General features: G+C 35.8%; 1 protein-coding gene across 4 annotated transcripts in view; it reads right to left on the bottom strand.

The window, feature by feature from the left end:
• SUPT3H (SPT3 homolog, SAGA and STAGA complex component) overlaps positions 1 to 24,373 on the bottom strand; it is a 275,316-nt gene that overhangs the window by 61,328 nt on the left and 189,615 nt on the right. For all 4 annotated transcript variants that reach the window (XM_062638501.1, XM_062638500.1, XM_062638504.1 and 1 more), the window contains exon 7: positions 1,377 to 1,452. In XM_062638501.1, the coding sequence (XP_062494485.1) occupies positions 1,377 to 1,452 (76 nt within the window). The remainder of the gene's footprint in view (positions 1 to 1,376; positions 1,453 to 24,373) is intronic.

Genomic DNA, 24,373 nt, shown 5'->3' with positions numbered 1-24,373 from the left:
CTTTTGTACTAGTTTTGAATGTTCTGTATGGCCTTAGTATGTTCCATCTAGTTGAGTTCATATTATGCAATTGAATTTGTGCATAAATCTCTCTTGCTAGTATTTTGTAAGCCCTGTAAATTCTCTTATTCTTTTATGACATTAAATGTCACTGAAAAAGAACTGTATAGAAATGGTCATTTAAAAATACTGCGAAAATACCATTAAGATATTTTTATAGATCACAGTCGCCTGGTCTGCAACATTCAATTTTATTTCTCAGATTTAAGATTTCTATTTGTTCTGAATCCAGATGATAATTTTTTTAGGTTTTAAAAATGATTTTATCACAAACCTCTCATTTCCTGTAGTCACCCTAATCTGAAGTATCATTTATCTAATGGCTCACAGATGTGTGATGCCAAATTGTAACTGAGCTTACACAACATACTAAGTTAGGAAAAGAAATGCTTACAAAACATGTTTTCCTACATTTGCTGACATTTGCTGATACAGAACAGTATCTCAAATGTGTCACTTATTTGCCATAAATTAGTCACTCTTTCTTTGAGTTCAAAAAGAAGAACAAGATAAGGTCTCTCACTTAAAGACACCATTGTGTTGAAGTCTGTGTCGTAGGATCATGTGCTGTTTTGTCATGATTTTTACTGGCTCCTTCACCTCACTTTCTCTGACATTTGACCTAAAACCTTAGTCATTACTTAACCGCTTCTGTAATGATGTTTTGCTACATGATCAAGCCCATTAATTTACAGCTCATTATAGTTGTGGCCCATAAGTACTTCTAGTAAGTTGGTTTTCAGTGCTAGTAAAGCCCTAATTCTGTCATCATGTTATTAGTGTTGGAATGGCGTATACTGATGAATTTGGCTAATGTTGAACAAATTCCACAGCAGGAGCTTACAGCTTAAAATAGAAAATACTCTTTAGTACTAAAGTTCTTTGTGTCTCTGCGGACACGGAAATAAAAGCAAAACTTGCTGCTCTTCTCTAATTTTAGATGCATTCCGGAAAACCTGCAACCATGAAACTTGGCTAATATGCTGACTATAACACCACTGTGACGGACTTCAGGCAAACATGGCTGTTTTAATCCATTAACTCTTTACCAGTTCGATCTTCGCAGTCTTCCCCAGCAGCACAGCATTTGAGCATTATAGAAAGCTTGGTAAATATTCAAATAAAACACTCTGCCTGGCAGACTGGAACTATGATAAATTAACTGTTCCCACGAGTTTTGCAGACAAAGAATTTAAAGTGCTATGATTGCAGATGAAACAAAAGTGCTTTCAAAAAACATCAGGTTCTGCTGTGTTCTCTATTACATGAAATAATAATCAAACATCTTAATACAGGGCAGCCATTATAATACTTACAAAAACTCAATTGCCGACTCTCACAGAATTCTGCATACTGGACCGAGTCCATCATTCGTGTTTGTCTTTCTGCTCTCTGACAAAAGAGTAGAAGTACATCATGTACTTGTTCCAACAAGAACTTCATTCCACAAAAGAAATTACAGTGCCAAAGTGCCCCTGCCATAACCTTGAAGTAACCCTCCAAAATTAAACATGCATTGGCCAAGTTAAGATGCAGAAATATAAACCACAGGTTGGTTATTAGTCTTGTGAGTTAAATTTCCCAGAGGGACATGTCAATTCTTATTTTAAATATCTGCCTGTACACTGCTCACCTATGACAGACAGCGACAAGGGCTGAGACAGGAAACGTGCTGAGCACTCTTGCCCTGACCAAGGTGCGCATTTAAACTAAGGCACATGAGTAGACTGCCTACCACTGATGAAATTGAAATTGCAGAGTTATTTAATCTACTAGAAAACTAAAGAGCTGTTGATAAGCATATCTGAAGAGAGGGTACAACCAGCATTTGGCCTCAGCAGTTTCTCAAATAAAAAAAAAAAAAAAAAAAAAGAGAAAATTATTATTGCAAATACACTTTCTTCCTCTATTTTCTGCCTTTCAGGTCATTCTTCTATGACAGACCAATCCATTAGTTATGAGATCTTGTTGAGAGTCAACATGTTCAATTTAGTTGTAAACACCACCTGTGCAGGAACATACCTGGATATTCTTTCTTTCTTTTATTCTTTACCCAGTCAATCATCTCTACTGTACTTTTACTCATCAGGACAGAAACTGTTCTACTTGGGCATTTTTCAGTTCTCCTATGCATACTTCTGGCATCTTGACTATATTTTGTGGAGCTGCCATTTCAGATTAGTAAAAATTTTCAGTTAATCTATTCCATCAAGACATTAAGTAAGTCTAGATTGATTTTGCATCCTTTAAAAATAATTTTCATGATATATGCCATAACCTCAACCCTCACCTAACATAAGAGAGATCCGTTTTGTCTCTGTATTAATTCAGCCATACTTTTGAAGACAAAAGGCACCACCAGAATCATCTAATCTGAACTTCCGCACTGCACACGGCCCTTCTCACATAATACATTCTAGAAATGGCAGTCCTAGAATTTCTTGCGTAATTTTACCACACATTATAGAAAGGAATCTAATTTGGGTTTAATTTTTTCACATATTAACAGAGAACTCCTTCATGTAATTTAAAATGCTAACTTTTTATGCAATAGGGTTTACATTTCATAATCATTTATGCCTTTGTTTACCCGTGATAAATTAGTAGTTGGCTACTGCCAGGTAATACTGAAATTATTAACTCTAGGTGGGTAACCAAACACACTGAGCTTCTCTATGACAAGATTGTCTTGAATTTTACATGGAAATGTGGAGGCTTGCAGAACTGTTGCTTGATATGCCTTCCTAACAACACTCTCTCTAGAGATCTCTATTCCAACCTCCACCTTAAAGAGGTCTATTGCCAACACTAGATGAAGTGAGCTATGGCTTTCTCTAGCAAAGTATTGAAAACCTCCAAGGACAGACATTATATGTCTCCTCTGGGTAATCTGCTCTAGTGTTGAACTAGTAAAAAAGATTTCTAACATGCCACTTGAAACTACCAACAAGCAACAATTTGTGGTTGTTCCAACCTGCATTATTCTACCCAGTACTACTAAGAAAAATTTAGTTCTACGTTTGTTAATTTATGCTTGGCTTTTTTTATACTTCTGAACACCTACAGGAAAAGAAAGGGAGATAGACTAAATTAGAGGTCATTGAAGAAATAATAGCTTAAAATGTTCACGACCAGAATTAAGAATGTATTTCACACAGGTCTTAGGGTCAACCAAAAGAGTGTATCTCAAAAAAGTCAAGGTATGAAACCATAAGCATCATACACACCCTTCCCTCCATGTATACACTATGCCATAACTGAATTGTGGTTGAAGTAGCACTGAAGTTGATAGTTTGGTTTGAACACGTGCTTGAAGTTTGTTTACTTCAACAGAGCAGGTATGATTTTCACAAGGTAAGGATCTGGTCTCTAGAAAAGATTAAATCCTTCATGTATCAAAGGCAGGAAGAAGCAGTTAGATTAAAGAGAATGATTATCCTCTTCAGAAGCAGACTCAAGCCTCTCAAAGAAGAAAAGCAAATTGCCTTAAACATTAAGGAAACAAATATAGCTATCTTTCAAACAGTAATTCATTTAATAAATCATTACACCTGGTAAGAACAGAACCATAACTAAGGATACAAAGTGGTATCAGGAGACGCTGATGGCACCAGGACTACTTCTGCAGTGAGCCGATACAGCTGAAGAAACCATGCACAAAGAAGGTGAAGTATAGGTGTGCTCACATTAAGGACAGAAGTCGCCAAGGAAAAAACCCAACCACATACACACAAATTTTGCCATAACTCCCTGAGTTCCCTTACAAAAAATGAAACAAAAAAATACCAATCATCAAAGGTTTACTAAAAGAAAGGTGTGCTGAGGGATTTTCATTTCTGCTACAAATTGTCTACAGTAGTTGTCTAAATACAGGACTTAATTTTGTTCTTAATATACTAAATGAATGCTCAAACTTACTTTTTCTCTGTATGGATTTTTTCTTAATGTAGTAAAATTACCTGTGTACCTGTGAAAAAAAATTGCTTTTCCCCTCTAATTCTCCTCTCTAAAAGAAGTCTTTCTTACAGGTGGGTTCTACAGTGATGGGCTAAATCATTCTGAGATACAATAGCTTTTAAAATAAATACCTGTATTTTCTTCCTAATACACTTTAAAAGAACCCCCACATCATGGCATGGAAATGTACAGTTCAAGGTATAAGAATAGCCATTCCATCAGTCTTACCAGTTTTAGAACAGTCTATAAATAACCAGCAAATGCAGGCGAAATATACAAAGGTATATTATCTTTACGGAAATACCAAAGCAGAAGACAACAGCAGATCATCTTTCCTCTTCACTTTACAAGATTACAACCAGTAATCATTTTCTCTTACATTATCCCTGCTTTGGAAAAATTTAATGCTGCCTTGCATCTACATTTCTAAGGTATATTCTATAAACTGAAAATCAATCAATAACATGGGATAAAAAGGGAGAAGAAAGAGTGAGCATTTTACTGTGAACACAGTGTTTCTCCAGGCCAAAGGAGTTTAAAGGAAACAGCATTCAGTGATGGGAAATCACAGGAAGTTTGTGAAAATGCTATAAGCTGTAAGCAATGCTTTAAATCTTCAAAATACCCACTTGCTTTTTTTTTACAGTCATTTTTGAACTTTTTTTTCTTTCCATGAGAACAAGAAAGCACACAGGATGATTTAACTCAGAAATAATTTAGTTTTATACAAGTGAAATTTTCCAAATTCTATTCTTGGAAGGAACAGCAAATGACTCCAACAGGATTGAAGTCCTCTTTCATCAGTATAAAAGCAATTGGCTGGGAATCTTTCCTGCATGAAGAAACACTGACACCCCTAATGATATGCCTCCTTGAAGTAATCTTAGCTTGAAACCAGATACAATAAATAACATCAATGACACTGCTCTACTGGTTTATCAAAAGAATTAAAAACGTATTGTTTTTACTCCCTCTATAGTAGTACTAGTCAGTCTAAGAAGTTAAGAAGCTGAGTTATGTGGTGTACAGCAGAGTTAAAATACTTTGAATGCTTTCTTTGGAACATGCTGAAGGCTGCAGTAGATAGGACCTGGCACAGTAAATGTGTGCTTAGTCTTCAAAAAAATGTGTTGCATTATATCTTTCTTTCAGCATGAAGAACTAAAAAGGAAGACTAAAAAGAGAAAGGAAAGGCAGAGTTGCATGCTGTCACCTACCATCCAAGATGAAAAATAATCTTATTTTGATTCCAGTTTAAAGCTTTCACACTTGACATATAAAGCTCTTTGTGTGGGGGGAAGGCAAGAAGCCAAACGTTAACTTGCTTACCAACTCTTCTGCGTTTGAAGGAAATGTGCCGAGTAGCTGCTAAACTGGAACATTTGAAAAACGTATGCAGCATGGCTGGACACCCTGTGTTTGGCAACAATATTAATGATGAAGATGTTGGCTTCCCAAACTGCTTGAATATTAATATTGTGGCGTGACTTCCTGATTTCCTTTGCTAAAGACCTCTTCATTGTGCATCTATCACAGTGCCAAAGGAGGTAGGTGGCTACCCCAGGGAAAAATCAAAGTTGCCCTGCAATGATTGATATTACTAAAAGAATATGCTAAATATTCATTATTATTGTTATTATCATCATTATTTAGACTAGAGAATAACAGGGCACTGTATGCTGTACCAAAAAACCCCAAAAGTAATTTGAGGAATAAAATACAAGATAGCTCAATATTGAAGAGTTTACAAATATGCTGAAAATACAGTTTTACTCTTCTATATCTAGAAATCATCTGAGGATTATCACTATGTGAAGATTTTTGTTACATAAAGGAAAAATGTATTTACTCTTCTGAGAATCACTTGAATTAGTAAGCAAAGAAAAAAGGGTTTTAAGAGTAAGCATTTTCAAAGATCAAGCTTACTTAGAGTTTTGTACAGAAAATAAAAATGCCACTTGGGGAAAGATCAATAGCTTTTGTAATGTAATACCTGATTTGTCTATAAAGTACAGACATACAGGGGATTTTTATAATTTTTACCGACCCCTTATAGAACATACCATACATTCTGCAGTAACCATTAACCTGAACAAGTCTGCATAGCAAACTTGAGGCCTTTGATGTAGTACTGGTTTTGAGCGCTCGTGTGTTTAGTACAAAGTTCCCAATAATAGAAGAAAAAATGAGGTCTTTTTCTGTCAGACCAAGGTGATCCCCAGTTTAATGTATTTCACAGTTATAACTAGTAAGAACAGTTTTTCTTTTATCTCTACAGTATTATTAACCCCATTCCCCATGAATAAACAGTTTAAGACCTTAAGAACCTTAAAAACCTTAACTATTACACAGATGTTAAGGATCCACAACTGTAAATGACATGAAACTAAGCTGTGGATTATGACAAATATTAATTACACCTTTTTTAAATATAATTTTTCATTACAAAAAATTGGTGATTTTCTGACCAGGGACAAAAGATGGGGTTTCACTCAAAGAAGTTAGATCTCTGCAGTATCCTAATTAGTCACCTGAAGTCCCTTTACAGTAAGAAAGATATTGGGCACTTTTAGAGAGCAATTTCAAGATAAACTAGAGGTTAAAATAAGTCAGATGAATGACATCTATGAATTCATCTAAAATTCATCAACTGCATACATCAGGGGTACAGACACTTGCTTAGGTCTACATGCCTACAGTACAGACATCCTCAGAAAAGCAAGATGAATTCTACTCTGGTCAATGAAGAACACCATTGAGGGCTAAGCAAAAGCCAAGACTAAAGAATGACTCAGTCATTTTGTTCCTGCTCTGATCTCAAGGCAAAGCAATGCAAATGTATACAAAGGCGGCTCTGTACCCTGTCTGTGTGTTAACTCCATTCATCTTCCCCAAAGTATGCAAAATGTATCCTAACAAAGTGTGTGCAGATAAGCAGGGGGAAAAGAGGTGGCAAAACTACTTAAAATTATGTAGAAATTTTGAGGGAATTATGAGAAAAGAAAGCAAATGAAATTGAACAGACAATAACAAAATGAATGGATTAATTCCCAGCAGTCATGATCTCATTGCTTAAGGAATAAATAAAATTCACCTCCTGATGGGGACTCACAGCCCCTGCAATACTTTGCCCTTGAAAATACGCAAATTCTACACATACTGTATTTATTTGAACCAGCTCCATATCATGTCCAAATTCCTTGTCTAAATTTATTACTGCTAGTCTGAAAAGTGAAGCTGGAACCTGCACACAAAACATTTCCATTTCACAGAATATCCTTGATTTTTACAGTAAAATATTTTTTTTTATGCTATAATAAGTATTGTCATGAATTTTGTAAAACTGTGTGTTAAAATCATGGCTATCTTCTACCTTTTTTTTTTTTTGCTTTTCAAAAAATTTTAAATGATTTTGGATAAACTTTGCTACCAAACTTCAAAAGTTATGTGGGATTTATTAATATATTAACACAAGTGACCTTCCCTCGCTTTTCTGGTTAAGGATACTGTAACACCTTTCTGTGGTTTCCATCTGGCTGTACATCAAAAAGTTTTCACACCAGTTTAATATTAGGATACCTTTATGTCTTCTAGACAGCATTCTTCTGAGCACTTATCCGGATCTTGTATCAATTCATAGATGAGGTTCATATAAACAGCTTTAGCACCCACAAGTAAAGCCTGAAGTCATCAAAACAGACATCACTGCATTGTCTGGGAGATACAAACAGCAAAGCAGCCCCTTTTGCATAATGAGTTTCAGTTTTTTTCTTTTATTTGCAGTCAAAATCAGTGTCGTGGTTTAAGCCCAGTTGGCCACGCAGCTTGCTCAGTCACTCCTGCTCTCTTCCTTGCCCCCACTCCCAGAGGGATGGGGAGGAGAATAGAAAGAATGTAACTCCCACAGTTTGAGATAAGAACAGTCCAGTAACTAAGGTATAACACAAACCACTACTGCTACCACCAATAATAATAATGATAAGGGAAATAACAAGGGGAGAGAATACAATAGCTCACCACCTGCTGACTGATACCCAGCCCGACACTAGCAGCGATCTAACTATTCTGGGTAACTGTCCTCAGTTTATATAGTGGACATGACGTGCTGTGGTATGGAATAACCGTTTGGCTAGTTTGGGTCAGGTGTCCTGTCTCTGCTTCCTTCCGGCTTCCCCTCCTCCCTGTGGCAGAGCATGAGACTCAGAAATTCCTTGGTCAGAGTAAACATTACTGAGCAACAACTAAAAGCATCGGTGTTATCAGCATTGTTCCCAGGCCAAAAGTCAAAACCACAGCACTGCACCAGATACTAAGAAGGAGAAAAAATGACTGCTACTGCTGAACTCAGGACAATCAAGCCATGACATTCTATTTAATGATAATACAATAATTATAGAGGCTCACTTATAAGCAAAAGGAAAATACTGTAAGCTATAAGAAATTGGTAAAATATTTCTTTTAGCTTTATGACTACAGATCAGGATAGATGATAAACGAATTGTATATTTACTCAACATTTGTATTCGATTCTGTGCAAATTTCTTGTAGTTATTATATGTCATCTTAAAAAATCCTCAAGTACTTCTCATCCTCATATTTCCCCCATTGTCATTTGCAGATAGCTTGGTTTTGAACCCAGTTCAGGTGTGTAGACACTTGGTAATTTAGCACTGAATAACAGTCAACTCAGAGTTGCCTACAAATAATCTGACTCCCTGAAACTGCACTCCTTCCACTCCTCTGAATGGACTGAAGCCTGTTTATAGTCTTGAATGAAGGCTGGCTCAGACTGGTAAAAGCACAACATGTCTTGCACACTTGCACATCATCCTTGCTGTAGAGGAGGACTGGAAGAGAGTCCTGCTCCTACTGAATACACATAGAATGGCATAAGGTTAACGGGTGATTTCAAATCAAAGTTCACCAGGAGATCAATTCTATACATAAGACACTTCAGTAAAACTCAATTCCCAAACATATTCTATCTAGTCACCCCTACAATATGTCCAGAATTATTCACTTTACAGCCGTGACCTGTTAAGCAATACATCCAGTAAAGCAAGTTAAACTGAACAGCAGGTAACTAAAAAAAATCTAGGGACAAGACCTCTCATTCACTGGCTTTACTTAGTAAATGCATATAAGAGAACAAATCTAATTTAAAAAAAAAAAAAAAAAAAGCAAAGCACCATAAAACTCTGTCCTGTTAACAGCCAGGATCAATATATGCTTCTAAAAAGACATTTCAGAGTTTTGGTAATGTTAAATTAGAAATGAAGAAGAGGAAGTCCTCAAAAGCATTGTTCTTACACTCTCTATGTGGAAAACAAAGGAAAGCAAATTGAACCCAATGCACATACTAGCAAGCAATTCCTCTGATAAAATTCATTATCCTGTAAGGCATATCTCTGCAATTCTTTGTGAATCAGGCCTGCTGACAGATACTGAGAAATGGCATTCTGAATGGTCTTCTGGAGCTCCACAAGAAAAGAAGTATGAGAAGATTTAGGAAAATTTTCACTAGGAGAAACTTGAATAAGTTTCAGACCATATGAGCAATACTTCTCATATTTGCAAATATTAAAATTCTGTCTTTTCCCTTATGCTCAATAAAACAGACTTGTCTTATATTCATCCCCAGTAGATCAGCCAATACTCACATTATCTGCCATTCTTTCAGATACTACAAGTACTACAATGCTACAGGCATATACACACAGGCACCCTTGGCAGATGATGGTCTTTCAATCAGAGTGGAAACAAAAATGTTTACAATTAAAAATGCTTGGTTCTTTTTTCTAGTTACGTTGTTCCTTGAAAAAAAATTTTTTTTAGAAAAGCCCAACTTCCAAAATAATGGCAGAATGTACAAAGAAGAAATCCAAGGCACTTCTTTCTTTTTCCGTGTGCACAAGTAATTTGGTATACATTACAGCAAACCAATTCATAAGTCTGAATTCGGTCTTGCAACTTATAGATGAAATCCTGTCTCTATAATATCCCCAGCAAAGCTTTTGTTAACTTCAATAGCTGTAGGATCTCACCCTATGAACATCTCTCCTAACTTAAGATTGCACCTACTATAGATGGTTATCAACCTCTTGCCAAAGGAAAGCAGAAAAATGGGTTTTCAAAAAGGGACACAAGACTAAAAGAGCCTTTTCTATATATTATCCTACATGCAGATTAGAAATACAACTAGGACTCCCTCTATAAAGGTATTCTGGAATGAAAACAGGCCAGGGAGGAGAACTCCAGCTGCTGCTAAACTGGCTGTGTTCTTTCATAAAGTCATTACAGCACTGCCTCAGGCTAGGACTCACCTCATACAATGCTGGGTGTTTTAGTATAACCAAGTCACCCTTTATAATCAGTGGGAAAAGAGAGGCACCTCTGTAGGCTGATCACATCTATGAAAGGTGTGGTAAGAGAATGTGTGAGCTCTGGATGTGCCCTTCTCCCTGTAGACACAGGAATGCAGATGGCTGTCAGAAACAGATGTCTGGATTCCAGCTGAGAACTTCTCACCCTTTAGCAATACAAAGCAGTTGTTAATGCAAACTGGGAGATGATTATAAACTATGAGATGCACCTAGACAAGATACTGATCTGGTTTTTGAAAGGAAGGCCACTAATTCACTTAAACTATTAACGACAAAAATGAGTAAAACAATTTAGCTAAGCCATTTCCCACAACAAATCCAAATCTGCTAACTCTTATGATGAATTTGTGTAAGAAGTGCATTCATGAATGTCTATAAGGAAAGCATTAATTAATTAAAATTAATTACAATTAAAATACATGGCACCACATGTATGCAGATGTGCTCCCCTTGGCATGTGACTGGAGAATGCAGTTATTTGAACTTACTTTGGTAGAGTTCACTGCAATCAGAGAACAATACAGAGTGGTATTCAAAAATGCATTCTAGCTTCCTTAACACAAGAAGTGTGCATGTAGACATTTCACATTCAACTTGTGGCATTTACACCACTGAGTCTAATTCTGTGGTCATACTTTTAGTCTTTCGGAAAAGCCTTTCTAATTTGATAATTGCAAAACATGAAACTCCAGATAAAAATCACATCATGAAATTCGGGGAATAAGTGAGTCATACATTGAGTTAAAAAGGAAATGCTTCCCTCAGAAATCAGTGACCAGTATGAATTACATATAATCTGCATGTGATTTTACATAGACAGTGTACATTTCTCTTTAAGCTTAAAATACTTGATAAGAGATGTCTCTTTCAACTTCACAGGCTGAATTTGGCTGCCTCCTGCCTCTTGAACAGCCCAGGCTTCCCAACCAGAAAAGGAACCGGACTTTGACAGTCAAAACTCCTACCTGGGTTCTGCTCCTAATTTTCCATCTGAGAATGACTGAGTGCAAATGAAGGCTGAATCAATCACAATGTAAGGCTTGTTTCACAACTGCTGCAAAGCTTATGGGGTTATTTGCACTGATACTGAACCAGTACAAACGTTGTGCATGGTGATGCCATGATACACTCTAGCCACATATCCCCAGCTTGCACAGGCTGGAGGACAAAAACACAAAACAAAACTGCACTACATGCCCGGGTATGAAAAGTAAGAAGACCCTAAAAATCATTATCTGAATTAAAAGGCTTTGAACAAAAGATTAGTTGTTTTGTTTCTCATACATGACACTGAAAACAGAATCTGACCCAGTGTGAATATTTCCTTGGTTAGATGTTAATAACTTTGTGACACTTGCTATTTATTTAACTGTGCAAAATTGTACATGCTGCTATTCATTACTTTTTCTTAATTCCTTTAAATATGAGAGAATTTGTCTTCATAGTAGCCTTGTGAGCATTATCTCCACTATATACATGAGAAATAGAATCATAAAAAGATTATTTTCCCAAAGGCGGTTTGCTTAATTGCCAAATGCTTTTTATTCCCCCTCTACTTTCTCTTTTCTCTTTCGAATGTTAGAAAGGAAAAGGAAAACATGAACATTCTGAGATTTAACACAATGATTTAGCTTTGGAATTAAGTTAATTTGAACCATTGTCTGATTTGCCTAATTTGGAACATCTATTTATTTAGTCCCTTACACTGTGCTCATTGATAAACATACCACAAAATTATTAAGTATTTACATAAAACCAAAGAAACATATGCTGTCATGAATTCTAAACAATTGCCACCACCCAAAGACACTACAGGAGTTGTCTTAGTAAACATCCCCATTCCTTTCTTTGGAAAATAAAAAGGGAAATCTCAAAAAAAAAAAATTCTTGAATTGTGGAAAACTGTCACAGTAATACTTAAACCAGTTCCATTTCATTTGCATAAGAAACAGAACTGAAAATTTTAGTTGAAGCTTTACCGAGACATCATTTAAAAACAGAAAATCCAAAATTTTGATTTCTAAACAACATTTGTCAGATTTTTTTAGTTTGGTTAAGATTGAAGGAATACTTTGAGACCTTCAAGGATAAAAGTCAGTGAAACTTACTGACGTGAAAAACTATGTGAGCATTTGCTGGCAGCTTTTAGCATCTGAAATGTAAAAGTTTGTATTAGTGAAACCACCTTTTTTTTAATAGTAAGCTTCCAATAAATTGTATCTTACACAATATCACCTATTTCACAGCAAAACAAAGAACAAAGTTGTTTTGGGGAGCCTTGTGGAGTCATCATAGCTTACCTTTAACAGAAGAAATGGATCCTATATATCCTGGTCTCTTGCTTTACAACACTGAATGCCTCCCCCCCAAACACCTTTACTACTACAGACCCTTCATGCATGTGTAAAAAATGAGGTATCATTACAATAGTTTTGATAGGAATTTCATTTTTTTTAATGGTGAGATGAGGGGAAGGAGAGCAAAGAGCATCTACTGTATACAGATTCATTACCATAAGCTTTACTGATAGTTTATCCTGTTTTCTAATGAAAGCAAAAAAACCCCACCATGTCTATTAAAAAGCAATCAGATTTGGTATCCTGGTGACACTTTAAAGAGCACATTATGTGGGAAAACAAAATAAACATTTACCCTGGCAAATGAAAGTGAATTCGGGATTTGACATACTTGGCAGGAAGGTAGAATTATATTCATGTCAAGTATGCAGAAAAACTAATATAATATTTAAATATTTGCTTAAGTAAAATAGAATTTAAAACAACACATTAGAAGAAACATTTTTTGTGAAATAGTTTTAAGTTTTTTAGTATAGGACATGCCATGAAAGTAATATGTTCAGCTGAAATTTTAGACTTGTACAGCCTTTGTTACACATTCCCTTCACTTGTAAAGTGGTAAAGAGTCTTCACCTTTTACTGACAAGTCTTTATTTATATTTCCAAGACAAAGGCAGCTCTTATGCTGATGGTTTAAACTGATAATGAGTATGTGCAGCTTTCCAAAGAAACAACCCTTGAGAATCTGAATCTTACAAATATTGATGTAATCAGCTAATGTTAACACTATCTCAGCTAAATCCTACAGCGCTCTTTATTGGTTGATATTATACACTTAGAATTATTTTAAAACTCCACTCATTTGCAACAAGACATAATTCAATGAAGAAAGCCCTATCATTCAGAAAGTATCTGAATGCTGTATGTCAATGACCTCTGAAATTCTCAACTATACTTAATAATGTAGCCCTAATCCATAATTTGAGCTGCATACTGGGTACTAGTTTCAGTTCCAAAAGTAAGTATTTGAATGTAGTTTCAAAATATGCAGATAATGCTTTTTTTTTTTTTTTTGGGGGGGTGGGGGGTGTAGATCTAAATTCACATTAGTGGCACATACCTACAAAAATTGAATTCACCTATGTATCAGAATTATAAGCTATTGCAAAGTTTGAAGCACTATATTCTGAGTTACTATAAGTATTTTAAAATAGGTATTTTGAGAAAAAATTATGCTTAACTTTATCTCATTTGGAGAGATATGCAGAATTACAAAAGATCTTGAAATATTTCTAAATTACCATAATAATATTGTAACATTTCAAAGCAACACCAGAAGTCTTTATTGTAATTGTGCATTGCAGAAAAGTGTCATTTTAAAATCACTTAAAAATAATTCATTTAAATGTAACACGATTTGCAAATTTAATTATGAACTGTTTAGCTGCTTGGATTTTCAGTTCTAAATCAGCACAGGTCCTCTGAGTCCCATCATAAGAGAGAAGCCACTGTTTATTTCATATCAGGAATTAAAAGCAATAAAGAGCATTCAGACTGTAAGACATAACCAAAAAAGGCTAGTTTGGGGAATTTGACTTTCAATCGTCTTAATTTGCAGTGCCCAATATTCTAATTGTTATGCAGCATTAATAACAGTGTTTGAACACAGTATTCATTCATCCAGCCTGTTACAGAAATAAATTTAACAAGACACTGTTCCCTGAATACGGAATACATGCCATACTTCAGGTATATATTCTTCTTGCTGGGAACGGATAGTTTTATAAATTTAACCTGAAAATGAAAACAAAATACCAGAACTGTTCACATTTCTAAGGTTTTCTCTCTTAGGTTTTCAGCTTAGACTTTCCTGGTGCTTCAGACTGACTGAGACGGAAAGGTTAGGGATTATCTGGGAGGTGGACGGGTGGCAGGATGAATCAAAGATCTATGAAAAAAAGAAAAAAATCAAAAAATTACAGAGCCCTACTCACAAAATAATGGAAAAGTATATTCAGTTCAAAATCCTATACTTAACAATGTAACATAATTGGGATGCAAAGAACAATACGTTCAATAGCAACATTTTGAAGCACAGCTTTGAAGGTTGAAGTCTATTTACTATTAAAGGTGCTTCCAGTGTAGCAACACTAACAATTGCCATCTGGCATCAATTAGTTGACAGCACTGTTAGATGCTGCTGTAGATTCTCATGCCATCCTATATGCTGCTGAAGAAAATTTACTCTTCATTGGTGGTTGTTCTGTTTCCTCAGGGGGTTCTGATTTTTTTCTGTCATTTTTAGAGTCAGATCTAGCATTTCAGAAAGGCCAATGTCTCTTCGGCATTTTTGTCTCCTTTAAAATCCAATTGAAGGTGACAAGGTTAGCTGACACAGCAAACAGTGATCTAACTAACACATTTCTTTAAATACTGGAACTAGAAATCAGGCCTCCAGCCTTGGGGTACATTAAGAGTTAACTCCCATTTTAAAAAGGGTGTGATTAGTAGCTGGAAATCTGCCTGAATTTAGTACATCTGAGGATGCTATTACAATTTTCAGATAGAAAATAATTAGCTGATGATATGAGCTGACAGCTAATACATCTACAACAAACGTAAAAAAAAATTATTTCCAAGCGGATGTAGAGTATGTGTTCCGTTTCTAAGCTGTTTGATATGGTCTGTGTAAGGAGCTAGGACTCAATACCAGATGCTGTATGTTCTACAAGTTTTTTCTGCAGATGTCTGCAGCCTGAGAAAATCAACGGTGCTTTGAATAACACTCCTAGTAAAAGCATCTTCTTGTCAGAGTCACTGTATGATATAGGATATGAATCCCACACAAGTGGATGAACTGATTTTAAATAATACCATCTGACAATGGTAGAAAAAACTCTTAGTAGGTCTGACAAAGTCCTGGAAATGGCTGTTAGCCTTGGGAAATAAAATCCAGTCCTCTGACAGAGATTACCCGTCCTTCTTTCGTTTGATCAAATGGAAAACCAAATCTAATGATTGCTTCCGAAGTTCCAGGCAAAGTTTCAACGGTACTTAACACTGCTACCAAGGAGTCCCTATCTTTGCCTCTCACATGTGCTACACTCAAAAGAAGAGGCTGGAAAAAATGTTTAAGAGTTATTTGAGAATAAAATATATGCATTTTAATTTATGCTTTATATTACCACTTTATATTGCTTTTTCGCCATTGCTTTTAAAGAAATCTCTTTTAGAACACTGAAAGTGCAGTGTATATGATACATATACCAACATGTCAAAGAAATTGTAAAAGTCTGGCATTACCTGTATACAGATGTGAAGAGATGATACACCTGAAGTCATAAATCCACACATTCAGTTGAGAAGAATACTTTTTTTTTTTTTAATCAAACAGAAGCCTATGGCCCCTACTTGATAAAGCTCTTACCAAGTTCACATAAATCAATTTCTAAAATTTATTCTCTATGCAAAATTAGCTTTTCTAGTGATAGCATTAAGGTCTTGTCTTCCTTGAAAACTTAGGTCTAGTTGCAGATGTGTTTTGTCAAGCCAAAGCAGCAGCAATGCCTAACCTTTGCCATATCAAAGTTAGGTAAAAGTGAACCCCAGATTACTAAAAGGATCAAATTCTGATCTCAAGAGTATCTGTAAGATTAAATTCCACATGTTCACTCCACAAGAACTTTATGTAGGTATAGATCTGAAAATGAGAACTATTACTATTATTTCTGTGTATCCGAATTAAAACAACCTTTTCTGATTCATTTAATGAAAGGGTATGACTGCCTAGGTATCCTCAATTTTAATCAAAGAACAAAATGGAAGAAAAGAGACGACACAAAATTTAAACCGTGAGGGCCAAAACATACAAATGGAAACATGCTATCTTGTGTAGAGTTAATAAACTACACCAGCTTGTTAACCCATGCTATTCTACTAGGAATGTTGTGGGTTCATTCTCTAGTGGATTGGGTAAGGATACATATCCCATTTTGCAACATGTAGAGCTTAATTATATTACTTTACCATTTCAACAGATACTTAAGATGCTTAAATCCTACTGCTTCTGATTCCGTAGCTGTGACACATGTGTGAAGCTGTCACCGAGAGCAATTTTGCAGCAGCCAGACCATATTCTTATGGAAAAATACAGCAAGCAACATTATAGATAAAATAAACCACAATGACTGAGACAAAATGAAAGACAGAAAACCCTGTTCTTTATATACATAAACCATCTATTCCAGGAAATACCAGCAGTTACAGATTACAGAAAGTGCAGAAGCTGGAAAGTCCAATTATATGCTACCAAGATTTTTAAACAGTTTTTAGAAATTTGAGATGGTTTATCATCTATGTCTTACAAAAGATCTTCTATTTCTACCTCACCTGCCATTTTATTCTCTGAAATGGGAAACTTCAGTGCAGAGTCATAGAATGGTAGAATAATTTACACCTGAAAAAGTTTGGAGCATTTCCAGAGATCTGTAGTTTCATACTGTTCAAAAGAGGTCCAGTTAGATCAAGTGGCTCAGAATCTTGACCGGTCAAGTTTGGAATGTTTCCAAAGTTGGGGAATTCCTCAACCTTCCTCACCAACTGGTTTCAATCTTTGATTTCAGTTTTTTTTCTCCTATTACATATCAGTCCAAATTCTGTCCTTTACTATGCATATTCAAGCAGGGTCTGGCTACATCTCCTTCATATCCTGCCATTAGTCAGTTGTAGACAGCAACAAAATTTCCCTTTAGATTCCTCTTTTTCATGCTGAACAGGCCCTGGTTGCTTTCATCATGTATCAGGTGCTCCAGCCCCTAAATTTCTTGGTGACCCTCTGCCAGACTCGCTTCAGTATGTCAAAGTCCTTCTCGCACTTGGAAGCACAAAATTGGACACAGATTCCAGATGCAGTCTGGCAAGTGCCAAATAATGGGGAAGCATTACTTCCCTTGACCTGCTGGTTAACCTCTTGCTAACACAGCCGGTATGTGGTTGGCCCACAAGCTGTACTATTGCATGGGGTTATTTCATCACACATTTTCTTTTGTTGAACTTCATGAGGTTTCCAGCAGCCCATTTCTCCAGTCTATCAAAAAGGTCCTTCTGAATGGGAGGCTTGCTTTACAACGATTTGAATGCTCTGGTATCATGACTCATAATCTATTTTGCCATGCTATGAATTACTGCTTTTAGTTACCTTGGAAGATTCAAGAACCAATATCATATATAAGTTTGCTGCATAAAGAGAAAGAAAGGCTTCAAGAGAATGCAGTACAAGGGGAGGTAACTACCCTGCTTAAGAGACTACTTGTGCTCACTTTAATTCCTTGTATGTTAATTTACATGGAAAGCTGATAAAACTAAAATCACATTAACATGCATACTTTGCATTGTTCATTGTACCTGTATTCTTATTCTTACTATCATTACTAAAATGATACCTTCTCTCAAAATCTGCTATAGAATATCCTATTTTAGGGATAGACTAAGTGTCAGGTTACAAGTGTGGTCCTATCAGGATAAGCTTTGAAACCAAAAATGCCAGAGGTATTTCTAATATACCTCTTAATTCGATAGGAAGCAATGTATTTACTTGATTTAATTTGATTTATTTTAATGACCATCACCTTTGGCAACAGATCATTTGGCTTTCCCAGCGGTATTTGAACTCTACTCCAAATATAGGTGGGAAGTCTTGGCCCTTTGCTGGCTTTGCAAATGGGAATGTAAAATCACAACACTTGTACTTAACAACTGGATAATATTTAATCAAATCTTATGACATGCTAGCTTTCACTCTGGAACTTACTCAAAGGAAGATGATGATACACAGATAGTGACTATTGAGTGAATCAAGTGATTCCTGATGTCTTACAATAGTGCCTGTGACAGAGGTTTACAAAATCCTACCCAAATTCAATCTAGCACTGCAGGCAATACAGACCAGAAACTAGCAAAATGACTTCTTCACTTCTGAGGAGAAAAACTGCACTAGTCCTGGCTAATCCTGTGGTCAGAAGTAAAAAAAAACGAACACCTCAAACCAAGAAAGAACGATGAAACCAAAGATCAAACATATGCAAGGAGGGACAGAACATATCTCCACTTATCCCAGGCTCCAGGAGTAGCTAGCCGTGAAGGTTTATGGAATAGTATAATAAATATATGCTTACAACTTATAATTAAGTTTGTAATAATTATTCTCCTGAACAGTCATACAGCACCCAGTGATCTGTGGTTTAAGTACTTGCTTAACCAAATGCAATCGCTTTGTATTCAATAGCCTCCAATAGATTTTTTCTTTACCCATTAAGTTGTGTAGTTCAATAGATCTGAGCTCAGTCTAGCTTTATTTAGCTGGAGTGCAGCCTGAAAATTACTTTCAGTACTCCTCTATCTTTTCTGTATGCTACAAATGTATATGAAAAGGCTATGATGACACATAGCTTGCTCACTCTGCTATCAGAGGGTAAATGCCAATTTGAAAAAAAAAGGATTCTTAGTAATTTTGTAGAAGGTATTTGCAGGGCTAAATTTCCTTCCAGAAGCTAAGTTAAAACACAGTCATTTCAGTGTCAAAAATACAACAGCCCAGAATCTTCCTCAGAGAAAGCAAACAGTGGCAAAAAATACTGAAAGAACTAAAAGACAGGAAAGCAAATAACACCTTTTCCTCCAAGGAAACTGCCTTACAGTATAAGCAACATTACTAAAATGCTCTAAGACGAGTATGTTACCAGGACTGAAGATCCAAACAGCACACTTATGTAACCATAGCAATTGAACCCAATGTGAGAAAACCCTAATAATCTTAGATTTGTAACAGTGTAAAATGTATATTGATATTGCTGGCATTAACAAGAAATCTTTTCACATGATAGCTTTTTTCCATTCCAACAAAAATGACACAATATTTACAGACTTATAGATAATAATGAAAAACTGTTTCTGTTTATTTTCTGTTTACTTTTAACCAATTCAACCATTACCCAAGAGAAATAGTGTTTTCCCAGTTTCCCAAACATTCCCAAGCAATGTGTAATCAGAGAAACCATTAATACCAGCAGGCTTATTTTTATATGGCTACAAGCACTTTGATGTCCAGACAGCTAATTTACAGTTGAGACACTACTAGCTGTGCTATCTTTGCACTCATCTGGAAACACTGGATTGATGCAGTGAAATTAATTCCCTCTATATGTGCATTTCTGACTTCCATAAGGTATGTTTTGTAATATCAGGAAAAAAACCCACATTGCCGAGAGAAAAAAGTTTTTATTTTCCTTGATTGACGTTCCATGTATCGTTCTTTTTAATCTTTGCATCTATGTATATCAAAAGAAGTAGATGGTATACAGGGAGCTGATGTTGACCTTATAGTCTGCTACAGATCATCATACACTGTTCTCATATCATCAAGGTCCCACTGCATATACAGAACTTTGGTCTCCAGAAAGAACCACCCTGGAGACACCAGAAGTACTTTTCCTAGCTTCTGATGGATTACGTTCAAAGTGTAAAGCATTAAATAAGCAAAGAATTAGCATTTTCCTCTCTGATCTAAGAAATGAACTTCTCCCTGGATTGTTTCTCTCTCATTTCCGAGTACAGAATCTGGCCTTAAGTTATTGGGATGTTTAAACCTTTTGGCAGGAATGGTTAAGTGAAGTTCTGACCAACTTGCAGTAGCAATGCACTGAGCTCTCAAAGCAGTTTAAGGGGGTGGGAAAGGGAGATCCTGTTTTTTTTCATCACTATCCCTGGAATCTGATGTCCTCAGGCAGGAACTTTCCAGCTCCTATTTGAGTACTTTACTTAGACATTTGAAATCCCTTTTCAAATTCAAGACAATCTCCTCTTATTTGGCCTGGACACACAGGTGAGGATGATACTGGTTTACACTTAGGGCTCCAATTATTTAGTCATACAAATACAAAAATGAATCATAAGATGTAAGGTTTCTAATGGTATGGCTTGTCCTTCTGTGTTTTTGCACTGGGATCCCTATTTGACAACTCTGGATAAAGAATAAGGAATCTTATTTTCTATACCCTTTTATTTTTTCAAAACTTAATGTCTTAAAATTTAAGGCTATTGAGTTGCTGGTGTAAATGATATATTAGAAAGGTGCAATTCTTTATGTGGACCAGCACAAGATAAATGGATGACAGATCTGTGAGAGTATTCTTTTAAGACAGCACAAAAATACAAGTATTGCACTCCTATTCTCAAGTGAACCTGAGCAACCATATGTACTTGTGAGTATATATATATATATATATATATATACACTCCATCCCTTTACTAGTTCCCCAAAACTCTAGTTCCCAAAAACTCAAGCCTTTTCCACTTCTAATATTTTTAATCTTAGTTTTTCAGCCTCAACTCCCCCCACATAGCCAGGATTAGAAGCAGAATGGTAACTGACAACACAGGGAAATTTTCTACAAGATGAATACATCCAGAGGAGCTGTGTATCTCATTGTAAAGAAGATACAAACATTTGATCAGCTTGACAGCTCTTTAAACTCCATTATTTATAATGCCTGAGTCTCCAGTAATTAGAGCAGGAGATGAGACACCTAACTCCCATGCATAAACCCCAAACAAATTTAAATGTTTTCATCTGCAGCTGAATCTTACCCCAAGATGCATTCTTCCATAAGGTATAGTTGTTAAAATCAAAGAAGGGTTAGTGCTTATAAACTCTGATTCTAAAAATTAATAAATTATTTGTTTTGGGAACAATATTGTGAGATATAAGAAGTTACTGCTCAACTAAATACACAATATAGATTCTACTGACAAGAATCTGAAATCAGCGAGAAAGTTAAAAGTAATTATTTCTGAAGAAAAATGAGTTTATCGTAACAATTCTACAGCAAAAAAGATATGCTCTGAGAAGCAATGCCTTGATGCCTAGTATCATAAAACTTCTTAGTTTGTCTTCTGGCATGCAGTTTCTCTTAAGTGTATGTTATCTGTACTACAGCACTAAGCTTTCTATATGGGCTTTAAATAAAATTCCAGTTTGTTAGTAATACACCCTGCAGGAACAGATACTCCCTAAAGAGTGATGACCCCATACAGCACTTACACTGGCATAATTTTCACCAGTAAGATGAGCACAGTAGTCCTCAAAGGCTTCAGAGCTTTTTCTAAATACTTTTCTGTTCATTTTTTGTATGTTTTTTCCAAATTACTACAATGAATTTGAGTACTTCAACACCCTTTTTCATATCCTCCTTGAACACAAGTGCTCATAGGGTTTCTTCTGAACTATGACACCAAATTTTAGCTGTCTCAGTTATAAGACACCAGGTCCGTGCCCTAGGTCCAAGGGCAGCCAGCATGGAGCAACGTGTGTCCATGTTCCTCCTGTGTCCCTGTTCCTCATCTCCAAACCTCCCCAAGAGAGTGGCCACATACAAACTGTGTGCTGGAAATAGCCCCTGGCCCAGGCTGACTCCTAGGAATTGTCTGGGACAATGCTACCTTGCTCAGGTCTAAGTGTGATGACTCAAAAGCTGATGGTTATATTCCAGTAGAAGGAATCTTCTTGGTTGTTGCTAATTTAGTACTGTATACAAAGTCTACCTTATTTCTATGACTAAAACAAAGTGGACTACACAGCATGATTCCTCATATGCCAAGGTGCATTTAGGTTAGTTTAGGTGTATTGCCCAGAAACAAATTAACTGTATCTGAACAGAGACAGAATTAAACTGGAGTAATTAAACCTCATGTGAAAAAAAAGGATATATTTCAAATGCACCTACATTTTATTGCACTCTACTTATTTTGGACACAGCCCATTGCATTTCTGTGAGCTTTGTACAGATTTTCCACTAACAGAAGCAAATCACATCCACAATGAACTTCCTAGAACAATAATATGTACCTGTAGTTTTTAAATACCTAATGTATCTCATAGGACAAGACACATTTAAGAACCGCAAGCTTCTGCCAGTCCCTTTCCATAGGGATGTAACTTCGTTTTAGCATTTTGCTGGCATCTAGTCTGCTTTCAAGGAATTCTGTTCTTCTAGGGAACTTATTTTCCCTCCACTGTTTATTCAAACTTGCAATGTACTATGAAAGCATTATGGCAGCTACTGCAACTGAATTATTGCATGTAACATGTGAGTGCTGGAAATACATCCCTAAATTAGCAGTCAGAGTGACAGATGAATGGAGTTTCTCTCAATCCTAGGGGAACAAAAATGAAACAGAGCATTCACAGCACAATGCACTACACATTCCTTTGTATGTCAGTTCCGACATCTGATGGGAAGAATTTTTCCTGGTAGGGGTGGTATTTGAACTACAAAATAAATGATAAAAAGTTGATATCTAGAGAATGAGAGAAAAGTCAGCTTTGCAATGATATTGCCTGAGGTTTAAAAATACTTATATTTGATTTTAATAACAAGACAGTTTATTCCATCTATAACTGTTCTTACTCTAAGGAGTAGGGTTTCACTGCTATCTTAGGAAGGCAAAATACTAACTGTTATGAAGTGATGCATAGGTGCTATTCCAGTTTTTATTTTGTTTTGATTTTGCCAGTACAGGTAGCTGGTTTGCCATCATTTATTGCTATTATTGAAGTTTTTGTAATAAGTCATCTAAGCACAACGTATCAATACCATAATCATGTACCATGACAAAGCAATGTGAATTTTGTTCTTAATGTCTGCCCTGTATTTTAAGAGTATTTCACTCTCCTTTGCACATCACTATTATTACTGTTTTAGAGGTAGTCCTTCTGCTTCAAATGAAAATCACAGGATACATCAATAAGTTCTATATTTAATCCTATAAGAATGTAGTTTCTTTTTAATATGACAGCATTAGAGGGTGTTTTTCAGTCCAAAGTGTAGAATTGTTTGTTCTCCTTTGTAACATTTGAAAGTGGCTTAGAGCTTTGCTTACTCCTCCATGGTACAAATGCAGAATAGACCTCACAGAACAGCAAGCAATCTCATGAATTCTTAGCTCTAATTTTATACAATGTTTTAAAAGAAAAGAGTATAAACAATATTTGCTTTTTGTATCATAACTGAAACCATACTGCTAAACAATCATATCCTGTTTAGCTCATAATGACATCAGAAATATATGTTTATCATCTGCTCTGTACAACTTAGCATGATTTTGGCCCAAGGCAAAGTGGAACTGAAATCATTTACAGTTGTCCAAATCAAGATAACCACACATTTCTGACGTAATTGATACCTAAAAGGAACACTGCCTTTAGATTGTAATTCATGATTTAAGCATACTAATTCCTCAAAGAATGCTGTTAAAGCGTCTATTGGATATCCTCCAAAACATAGCATGGATTAGACAATGTACTGCACAAAGAAAATGTGATACAAGAGGTTAGCACATCCATTAACAACTCTTCCTTTAGGAATGCAGCACAATTCCTACTATCTTTGATTCTTTCCACATACCTAAAAGTGACAACAAAATCCCAAAGGAAGCCAAAAATATGTTAAACATTTTGAATAGGATATCTCAAACAATCTTTCATGTTTTGTCACTAGTTTGAAAATTTAGTAAGAAAGAAAGTACATAGTACTGACTTCACACATCTACAGAATTCATTAATCTAAAATAAGTAGATCTTGAGGGTTTGTTTGTTTTTTTTTTTAACATGGAAACAGATCA

The sequence above is a fragment of the Pezoporus occidentalis genome, unplaced genomic scaffold, assembly GCF_034315485.1.
Source record: "Pezoporus occidentalis ecotype Australia unplaced genomic scaffold, CSIRO_AGI_Poc_V1 ctg57, whole genome shotgun sequence".
In the NCBI taxonomy this organism is placed as follows: domain Eukaryota; kingdom Metazoa; phylum Chordata; class Aves; order Psittaciformes; family Psittacidae; genus Pezoporus; species Pezoporus occidentalis.
This window is presented reverse-complemented; position numbering and strand designations above follow the sequence as displayed.